At 41.2% G+C, this 10863-nt stretch overlaps 1 protein-coding gene across 2 annotated transcripts; it reads left to right on the top strand.

Annotated features, from left to right (window-relative positions):
- Positions 1-2482: 2482 nt before the first annotated feature.
- Positions 2483-10674, top strand: TFAM (transcription factor A, mitochondrial). 2 transcript variants are annotated; one of them, XM_053388583.1, is made up of 7 exons: positions 2489-2646; positions 5018-5151; positions 6452-6522; positions 6693-6842; positions 8328-8423; positions 9032-9088; positions 9926-10674. In XM_053388583.1, exons 1-7 carry the CDS (start codon positions 2582-2584, stop codon positions 10178-10180), a joined length of 828 nt encoding a protein of 275 aa, XP_053244558.1. In that variant the 5' UTR covers positions 2489-2581; the 3' UTR covers positions 10181-10674. The 2 variants fall into 2 exon arrangements, with proteins under 2 accessions (XP_053244559.1, XP_053244558.1); XM_053388584.1 differs by lacking the exon at positions 8328-8423 and having other exon boundaries at positions 2483-2646.
- The last annotated feature ends 189 nt before the right edge of the window (positions 10675-10863 follow it).

The raw sequence follows: 10863 nt of genomic DNA, 5'->3' as shown, positions 1-10863 counted from the left end.
TAATGTGAAAGTGCATGTGTATGCAGCATTAATAATGCTGTTGTGCAAATCTATGGTGCAGCCATATTTGGAGTACTGTGCCCAGTTCTGGTCGCCTCAGCTCAAAAGGGATATTGTAGAGTTGGAAAAAATTAGAAAAAGGCAACCAAAGTGATCAAGGAGTAGAGCGATTCCACTGCAAAGAAAGGTTGCAACATTTGGGACATTTTAGTGTAAAGAAAAGGAGAGTGAGTGGCGACATGATAGAAGCTTATAAAATTATGCACGGCATGGAGAATTATTTTTCTCCCTCAGAACACTTGAACTCGTGGACATCTAATGAAGGGAATTGCTGGAAGATTTAGGACAGATTTTTTTAAAAGTACTTATTCACACACCGCATAGTTCAACAATGGAACTTGCTCCCTCAGAAGGAGGCAGTGATGGCCACCAACTTGCAGGGCTTTAGAAGCTGGTTAGGCCAATTCAATCAATACCAGTCACTGGAAACCATTGGAGGGGGAGAATGGGCCCTTGTGCTCATGTTCTGCTTGCTAGATTCCCAGACATCTGGCTGGTCACTGTGAGAACAGCTTGCTGGACTAAATAGGCCATTGGCCTGATCCAGCAGGCTCTTACATTCTTATGCAAAGAATAGCTTTGAACCACTCTGATCTTTTCTAAAAACTGCCTGAGACCGCTGGGTATAGGGTGGAATATAAATTCAATTAATAATGTTGTTTAGTCGTGTCCGACTCTTCGTGACCCCATGGACCAGAGCACACCAGGCACTCCTGTCTTCCACTGCCTCCCGCAGTTTGGTCAAACTCATGCTGGTAGCTTCGAGAACACTATCCAACCATCTCGTCCTCTGTCGTCCCCTTCTCCTTGTGCCCTCCATCTTTCCCAACATCAGGGTCTTTTCCAGGGAGTCTTCTCTTCTCATGAGGTGGCCAAAGTATTGGAGCCTCAGCTTCACAATCTCTCCTTCCAATGAGCACTCAGGACTGATTTCCTTAAGAATGGATAGGTTTGATCTTCTTGCAGTCCATGGGACTCTCAAGAGTCTCCTCCAGCACCATAATTCAAAAGCATCAATTCTTCGGTGATCAGCCTTCTTTAAGGTCCAGCTCTTGCTTCCATACATCACTACTGGGAAAACCATAGCTTTAACTATACCTTTGTTGGCAAGGTGATGTCTCTGCTTTTTATGATGCTGTCTAGGTTTGTCACTGCTTTCCTCCCAAGCAGCAGGCATCTTTTAATTCCGTGACTGCTGTCACCATCTGCAGTGATCATGGAGCCCAAGAAAGTAAAATCTCTCACTGCCTCCATTTCTTCCCCTTCTATTTGCCAGGAGGTGATGGGTCAATTAATAATAATAATTAATAATTTGCAAAAGCAAACTTCCTGGGACATCATCCATTTGTCCGGCTTTGCTTTGTACTGGCTGCCCAGGTTCTCCTACCTTAAGAGAATAGCCAGGCTGGGTGAGGAATGGGGTCAGGAAAGGCACGAGGTTGCTGTCAGTTACTTTAGAGCAGGGATGGGGAGCTTGGGCTGCGAGAGAAGGGGGTGTCCGGGTTTACAAATGGCAATGGGCAATATATATTTTTCCCGGAAGAGAGCGAGCTGAGAGGGTGCTTAGTTTTCTCCTGACGCAGCTATTAACGTGCCCAGAGCTGCAACCTGCAGCGCCCAGACACCATCCTTGAGCATCACCGTTATATTACTGCAGATAAGCAGGATTTCCCTCCTTTTTTGCTCTCCCTGCCGCGAATCCATATTGATCCAATATTGCCTTTATTTCTCCCCTTCTCCTCCTATTAGCAGCGAGGAATGAGAAGCGCTCCGACCTCTCATCTGACTCCACGAACCAAACCCTCCTCCCTTCGCAACTAGCGAAAGGCGCGCAACTAAACCCGCCTTTTCCTCACAGCCAGCGAAGGGCACGCTGGCTCCGCCCACCGGCCACGCTCCAATCAAAAACTACCTTCCCACCCGGATTTCCCGCCCTCCCCTCCGCTCCTCAAAACATTCCTCCCCGCCGACGGGATGGACGCGCACGCGCAGAAAAGCATCCGAGCCCGCGTCTGCCGCTTCCCCAAGAGAAGCGGCGTAACGAGAGAATTAAAACACCCGCGGTTCCTGAACTGAGCGGAACAAAGGTTCCAAGCCCTGACTAACTAACCAGTTGCGTCGCAGATAACTCTGTTCTGCTCCCCCACCCCAACATAATGCCTGCCCCACACTAACATGAATCCTGGCTCTGCCCAAGCACACCATCCCTATGTTTATATATTTATACCCTATGCTCTCGTCCCCGCATATGGTGGCGCGCCGAAAGAGAACCGGAAGTGAGGTCTTGCATAGTTGTGTCGCACCCCCTCCTGCTCGAGGTTCGCGAGCGCACGCACTCGCAGGTGCCTGTCATTCTCCCCCCAGTCCCCGCCCCTCCCCCCTCCCGGCTGCGACTGCGCGGATTGCAGATAAGCAGAGCGTGGGGTCGTTTCATCGGCTTGCCCACAATGCCCCGCGCCAGTGGCGCGCGATGGTTCTGAGGCTCGAGGGCTGAGGCGAGTCGAGCGGAGTCGGCGCTACTATGGCGGCGGCGCTGCTGTCCCGCGTGTGGTCGTCGTCTGTCTCTGGACCACGTTATTTCCTCAGGTAACACTGCCGCGGCGGGGCGGCATCCTCTCCTGGCATCTCCCCACTCGCTTTTCTCGATGAAAGAAAAAGCCATTTTCGGTCCTACCCGGTGCCCGCTGACCTGTGAGGTAAAGGGAGCTCTGTGTCCTTCGCTGCTGCTGCTCCTCCTCATGCCGTTGCCAGATCTCAAGGTTTGATCTCGGGGTGTCTGGAGACTCAAGTCTCCCTCTGGATGTTTCCAGGGGTAGGAGTTGAAATAGGAAGGAGGGGAAGCTGTTTTCCAGTTTTCTGCAAGGTGGAGCTAGGATACTTAAAAATAAAATCTGATATTCAGTGAATCGTAGAACTCAAGAGATGGAAGGGGGTCCAAAGGGTCATCTAGACCAGCCCCCAGCAATGCTGCTGCCCCGTATGGGGGCGGGGGGAAGGATCGAACCTGCATCCTTGGCGTTATCATCACCATGGGCACGCTGGTTTGCTGTTTTATTCGGCAACTCTGTATTTCTTTGTCTAGGCTACCTGGTTTTCTTTTTGGGTGTCTACATGCTCTTGTGCAATAAAATAATTATTTTTTAAAAGTTTCAACCACCCTTTGTTTCTCTCCGTTGTGTTCTTACCAGGCTTAGTACCTGTCTTGGAAACACTGGTGAAAGTTGGCAGGCAGGGAGATAGTAACTTTGCACTTGACGTGCATATGAATGAGATCTTCAAAAATCATTCCATGTTCTCTGACCTGATACACGCAATCGTGGGCATTTCCAGTGGGGGGCAGCTGCTCTCCCCCCCCCAATCAAGTAAATAAAAATAACCAATTGTGTCACAGATAACTCAGTTCTGCTCCCCCTCCCCAACATTATGCATGCCCCCCAACATAAATCTTGGCTAATGCCCAGGCACACCATCCATATATTTATCTATTTATATAATCTATATCCCGTGCCTTCAGTATAATTGCATCCTCCTTGGGAAGAACCCACACAACCAGCACATAAATTTGTTTTCAGCCTTTAGTGTCAGAGTCTCAAGAGGCTTGATGACTCTTACCTATTAGAAAATTGACTTGAATTTCTGAGTGCTATGGAGCAGAAATGTATTTCATTTTCCCTGCTCAGAATATGAGCCAGAATTGGCTACTGCCCACCTTGTGGTTATATCTTTTGATTAGAAAGGATTTTTGTTTGAGACTTGGTTCTTGACTGGAGGGGAATCAAAGTGAAACCCATATTTTCCTCATCATTTCAGCTGAAATTTCTCACCTATTTTCTTCTAGCTTAATTCTCCACCAATATGCTTCAGCTGAGTAAGTTGGTTCTAACTTTTATTAAGAAAAAGAAGCCTTCAACAACACAAAGTAATGCTGTGGTTTTTATTAAGGGAGCATGGTAATAGGGTTTTATATTTAGTTAATACAGTGGTACCTCAAGTTAAGAACTTAATTCGTTCCGGAGGTCCGTTCTTAACCTGAAACTATTCTTAACCTGAAGCACCACTTTAGCTAATGGGGCCTCCCGCTGCTGCCGCGCCGCTCGAGCACGATTTCTGTTCTCATCCTGAAGCAAAGTTCTTAACCCGAGGTACTATTTCTGGGTTAACAGAGTCTGTAACCTGAAGCATCTGTAACCCGAGGTACCACTGTACCTTTTTATCTGGTCCAGACTGTACATTTCTCTTGTTCACCTTCAAAGCTGTTGGTCTGCTGAAATTAATGGCATCCAAACAAAAATAAATTATTTTATTTCATAAAATTTATACACTGCTTTAAAAACACACACCTCAAAGCAGTTTACATCATCATTAGCTAACTGTAGTTGCATAGGACTTGTAGGGGGGTAATTAAGTGTGTGTGATTGCATCTGATCTCTAAACTGAGCTTGATCCTATGACAATTTGTTACAGAGGATAGAGGTGAAAGCAGAGCTAGCATTAGCTGGTCTGCTGTACAAACCAAAATCATAGAGGTAACTTTGTGGCAGGTTTTTCTGTTTGTGTCCACTTGACCCATTTGGGCTTGGTCATACAATTCTTAGGTGAGTCTAGGAAAAGTTCAAGTTCAAAATGTGCCCTTGGAAGTCTGCTAAATGTGGGATTGGGTAGAAGATAGATTGATTGCATTTATATCCCATCTTTTTCTCCCAATGAATTCAAAGTGACATAGTTCTCCTCAACCTTATTTAATCACAACAACCCAAGTGGACATTTAAACCCTGCTCTCCCATGTCCAAGACTCTAACCACTATACCACATCAGGCTGTTATTTTTTATATTTGTGAATGTAGCTGCATTATTCATTTCCACTAGATTTCAGGCTATTCTTTTTTCCTTGGAGTAATGTCTGATTTTATCTGAAGCTTCTGTTCTATTAATAGGTATCAATTTTGCTTTTTTAAAGGTGCAGTGCAACTTGTTCAGTAGAGAAATGGTTTTCAAAACAAAGTAGTTCAGATAACCGTCCAAAGCAGCCACTGACAGCATACATTCGCTTTTATAAAGAACAGCAACCCTTTTATAAGAAACAAAATCCAGGTAAGGAATTCACTAAGAATGAGACTTCACTGTAATAAAAGTTTTTGTTGTTTTGTAAAATATGTTAAAAGACTGACTGGCCTTTTATTTTTTTTGCCAGGATTCTCCTAACTTGCTTGAATCGTTGGTTTTCTGTGTGCAGCAAATTAATCCCCAAAGCCTCTTTTTTCATTACATTTATAGCCATTGTGTACACTTGTATTTAGATAATCTGTGAGCTCACATTCTGCAAAAACCGATAGGTTGTACTGTATTTAGAATGCTGGAAGGAAAGAGCCAAGTGGAAATGGTATGTTCCTAAATTTGGCTAGGTAATCATAAGTATACCACAAAATCAGTATGTATATCACTTTGCTGAGTAATATACTCAAAAACAATTCTGAAATTTTACTTTACCCTGTGAATCAGCAGAGAAGAGGAGAGAATGAATGCAAGCAAATAAATAACACGCCTCACTTATTTAGGCTTCATTTCAGTTTCGGGTGAAACAGCCCAGAAATGGCAGGTTTTGAGGAATTGTTTGAAGGAATAGAGTGGTGTCACTGTGCAGCAGTTCTGGGAATAAGCAATATAATGGACATATATATTTAGGGAACCAGAGACTTGCATCCAGAAGTATGGAGAACTTGCACGAGTTGATTAGCTGCTGATATTATGAGACTTCGTGTTGCATGTAGACACATTGAGAGTGGAAGTATGGCCTGTTCTAGGTGTGATTCCACTCCTTCTAAAGGACCAGGTTAGCAGTTTAGGGGTGCTGCTGGATATCCAGGTAGCCTTGCTGTGGCTAAGAGTGCTTTTGCCCAGCTTCAGCTGAAGTGAGACTTTTTTGGTCACAGCCCAGTTATTAAGGTATCTACTGGGGGGGATTTCATCAGCCCCTGGCTTTGGTAGGTGGCCAAGATGATGTTATTTTGCCAAGATTTTGATAGTATTTGATTGATTAATCCTTTTTGAGACTGTCTTCTAAAGTATTGTTTTCACTATTTTTATTGCTCTGTTTCTGTTGTATTAAAATGTATGTTCATAATTGTAAACCACACTTTTGAGAACTCTAAGGCATTATATAAATATTTTTATAAATTCTGTGTTTTGACTTCTGAGTAACAATGGTGTTTAGTACAATGCACACCAAATTTTAGCTTTGTTTCAAATAGTTTGGCTATACGTCTGTCAAACCCAACTTGTATATCAGTGATGAAGTTAATTTGAGTTTGTTTATTCCTTAAATTTGTTTTTCAAATTTGACACTAAATTTAACAGGATCTTCATCCTTGTAGTTGTTTTTTTTACTCTGCAGACGTAAGTGTTGTGGACATCACAAAAAAGATAGCACATGCTTGGAGGGAGCTGCCAGCATCTGACAAACAAGTAAGCATGGATTTTGGTGTTCATGTGAACAGAATGTTATTCTATTTTACTAATAAAATTGCTTCCTTGGTTTGAAGAGACCTCCTTAATGCCTAGGGTTCTGTGTTATTTGAAACAGATATATATGCTTTTCACAAGTTTTAGTAAAATTGTGTTTGCTCATATTCTAGCCATATGAAGCAGCCGCCAAGACTGACAGACAGATCTACAAAGAACAAATGATCAAATACAAAGCACAACTAACTCCTGCCCAGGAGGCAGCTTTGAAAGAGGAAAAGAGAAGGAGAGTGGAAAAAAGAAGAGCAGCAAGAAAAAAGAGGGTTAGTACCTAAATAATCTTTATAATTTTATTATCCACCCTCCACCAGTAGGTCCCAGGGCAGGTTACATTTTAAAATTCAGAAATAAAAACAGTTAAAACAAATTATTCACAGGAACAGGATAGGTCATGAAATATGATGATCCCATTGTCCAAGTACCTGAAGAACGCTTGCCACATTTTATTAAGGTTTCAGTACAAAACACATGATGCTCTCACACCAGTTACACTTGAAGGTGGTTTGTCTTTTGATGTTACAAAACTTTTTTCCTTTTGTATACTTACAACTGGTGCCTAATATTTTATGATTGCTACTTACGAATAGTATAAAGGGAAAAGCTTTAAATTATTCTATTTTTTTATTCCAGAATATATAAACCACTCTACATTCAGGAAGTAAACAAGTGGTGTACAAATACAAATAATAAAATGGTATTAAAGCATAAAAACTAACATTGGGATAAAAGCTAAGTGTTTGAACTTGCTTCACTTCTAAGGGAACAGATTTTTTTCCCTCTGTACATCTACCAATTTAAACTTTGATTTGATTGTGGCTTTAGGGGGATCTCTGTAAAATCATGCAGATTCTATAACATCTATTTTAGTTCTGCTGGGTCTGAATTTTACCCAAAGCCGCTGTAAAAGCAAAATAAAAACAAAAAGCACCTTTGCATGTGCACACCTGTCTGGAGCAGGGAAGTGGGTAGAAAAGCAACCAGAGCAGGTGGTACCTACAGCATCCAAACGTGCTCAAGAGACAAAAAGGTTTGGGGGGCCCTGATTTAGGGCTTTAAAGATTAAAACTACCTGTTTGAATTGGGCATGGAAACACACAGCCACCAGTGCTGTTGGCACAGAATTGGTGCTGTGTGCTTCAATCATAGAATGATAAGAGTTGGAAGGGACCCAAGGGTCATCTAGTCCAACCCCCTGTAATTCAGGAATCTCAGCTAAAGCATCCCTGACAGATCTCTGTGTCATCGTCTTCATGTCAGCAGCGTGGCTGGCCTTTCCCTTTCCCTACTGTGGTTTTACAGGACTCAGCATAAAGCACTGCAACACTATACACAGAAATGGTAATGGTTTTTTAACTTAAACCAGTTTTATTAGGAATCTTTGGATTTTAACAAGATATTCTTTTTAATGTGACTTGGAGAACTCTGATTTCAGTTCTGTCTTGGAAATTGGTACGTCTAGTATGGCTAGGATTCAGATGTGTCTGGTGTTCTCGCATGCATGGGGCTTTTCGGCGTCCACTTCTGTCTGGTGGCCTCTTACACCCCTCCTTCAAAAAGCTTCCACCTGAAAGGTCAGAGGGTCCTTCAGAGCAGCACGCCATAGGGTACAAGTCTAAGTCTTGGTCTATTGAATGTCCAAGTCTGCCATTCCCTGAATCCTAGACATAAATGGGTGTGTGGGTATTTTCTATGGCTGAACTTAATAACACCTGAGAGAACTGCTCACTGATATCCTTTTGTCATTTTAGCAACTAACAATGCTTGGAAAACCTAAAAGACCTCGGAGTGCCTTCAACATTTTTATGTCTGAACACTTTCAAGAAGCTAAAGGAATCTCAATTCAGGTAAACCAAGGGAGGTTGTTCATTTTAACAGCTACAAGGATGAAGATTCTGTCTTTCGTATTGAGAATGAAAATTAGAACTGATTTAAAGGCTATTTCCCATTACTGCCATAATCTGTTGAAGATCCAGTAGGAGTTTTGCGGTATTTTGAGTGGCTCACGGGTTTTCATAGCAGTGTCCCTGACCAAGAGTTTCCATACAATAGCTGTTGAACAGCTTGTCAAAGATCTGGCATTATCAGGCTACATATACTGAAATTCCAAGCTAGCTTGATAGTTGCAGCTAATGGATATGAAAACTTTGAATGTTGCCTATGAGTAAGGGCCCAATTCGTTGGGACAATGGGAGATCCATGGCCAGCTCTCCTGCAGGTATTTTAAAAATAAAACAAGTGCAGCTGTAAAGGGGGGGGGGTTAAGTCTTTCTCAGTTGACTTAAATTGTTTAATAATATATTTTGATTGGTTTATTCTGAGTAAGACTGACTTTATGTAGCACCCATATTTTGCATATCTTGCATTATAAATATATGGCAGGTGGGTGGGTGTAGGGAGATTTCTGCTACAGAACTTCAGCAAATATCATTGTATGTTTTCGTTTCTCTTGTAGGCAAAGATGAAAAATTTATTTGAAGAATGGCAAAAAATGAGCAGTTCCCAAAAGAAGGTATTGTCATAAAAGTGACTTTGAATTCCAATAAATTGACATTTAAATTTAGGAATTTGAATCTGTCATGCTTAAATGTGCAGCCAAGTGTTCTAGTAGTGACAGTCAAGGTGCAGTACAGGTGTGAAATAATTCAATACATGCCATTCACCTATAGTAAGAACTGGCCGTGGAGACCAACCACTTGCGTCCAGATAACAGTTCATTTTAAAATTAAAAGCAAAGTTTTCAAACTCCTCTGGCTCAATAATGACTCAATAATGTAAGCCAGTACATTGAAGGACAACATCATTGTTACTTGTTAAGTCTGAATCAAGTCAGTGTATGAATATGTTTGTGTAGCTGTAGATATGTTTAGAAATCTAAGCCAAATCTTAATACTTACTTACATATGGCTGAATTACTGTTTCAAATTCTGATTCAAATTGTAATATTTGAAATACAAATCAGAATGTCAGTTACCTATTTGGCACTTTGTGCCACCAAAAGTTTAAATGCCTCAGGTTGTGTTCCTGAAGGAACTGTATGAGTAATCATGCTTTCAGGGCTTGATCCTGGCATCACTTTAAGCCATACGTGAAACTGTGTCTTAAAATGCATGTGCTTGTCATAAGGAAGATTATGCGTCATAGCAAAAACAAGGGGTCATAATAACCAGCTTGTGTTTTGCTGCATAAAACAAACATGTGTAAATACTTTTCACATGAAATATTAGTCCTTGAATGTTTCAGAGATTTCTCTAGTAGTGGGAAGTAAATTCCTGACATTTCTGTAGTATATTATCTTAGTACAAACAACTTTTCAGTATGTGAATTCCATTTCTTTGTGCATATCCAGACATATCAGCAACTTGCTGAGGATGATAAGATCCGTTATGAAAATGAAATGAAATCATGGGAGGAGCAAATGGCAGAAATTGGACGCGAAGATCTTATACGTTTTAAAAACAGAAGGAAACTATCAAAAAGAAAGAAAACTGAAAAAAAGGTTGCTTCAAAAAAGAGGGCTACAACATTAAAGAAGCCTTCGGGAAGCAAAGTTGCCTCAGCTGCAGCGAAAAAGAAAGTAAAGGCAAGGCAGTCTGAGGAGTAAGTTGGAAAATACTTGGATTTCATCATTTCTGATTGCAAGTGGAAAGAGACTGAAGTGAAGTCGATTCATTAAAGGAAAGACTCCCAAATCAGAGGTTAGACTTATTTTGGAAACTGTCAAGTAAGTAGAGTAAATCAAGATTGAGAGAATTTAAGCAGTGATTAATCACGAGAGAAGAGGTGCTTTTTCCATAAATGTGTAAATAAGCATTCTCTTATAAATTTTCTTTTCGCAGATCCTGTGATCTGTATAAATTCATAATGTCTAGTTGCTAATTAGAAATAGAAATTTAATGTAGGCTGCAAGTTTATTGTGTGTTAAATGCATGTAATCACTGGAGAAAGCATGTATATTTGCTGATTTCAGCCTTGTAATTAAAGAACTACTGAACTTACAGATTTTCAATAGTGTTTTTCAATTTTTATACGTACCGACAATGCATACTTTTATTTATATTGCTTAGAAAAAATAAAACTAGCAAGTTTGATATAAAACACTTTTTCCTCTCTTTTTATTCAAATCAGAACAAGGTCATTTCTGTCTAAGATTGTTTTCAAAATTCATTTTATTGTATCAAATAAACCCTTATTTTAAACATAAACAAGTTTTAAAACCCAACTGGCATATTGATCCAAACACTTGCACCGGCATTCTTGCTGCAGTCTTGCAGGCATATCCAACTC

Source organism: Podarcis raffonei, chromosome 5 (genome assembly GCF_027172205.1).
Source record: "Podarcis raffonei isolate rPodRaf1 chromosome 5, rPodRaf1.pri, whole genome shotgun sequence".
Lineage (NCBI taxonomy): Eukaryota > Metazoa > Chordata > Lepidosauria > Squamata > Lacertidae > Podarcis > Podarcis raffonei.
This window is presented reverse-complemented; position numbering and strand designations above follow the sequence as displayed.

Excerpts from the sequence above, each read along its gene's own strand:
- TFAM (XM_053388583.1), top strand. The coding sequence starts at position 2,582 with ATGGCGGCGGCGCTGCTGTCCCGCGTGTGGTCGTCGTCTGTCTCTGGA. Across the intron at positions 2,647-5,017 it reads GGACCACGTTATTTCCTCAG|GTGCAGTGCAACTTGTTCAG; the intron begins GTAACACTGCCG and ends GCTTTTTTAAAG. Across the intron at positions 6,843-8,327 it reads GAGCAGCAAGAAAAAAGAGG|CAACTAACAATGCTTGGAAA; the intron begins GTTAGTACCTAA and ends TTGTCATTTTAG.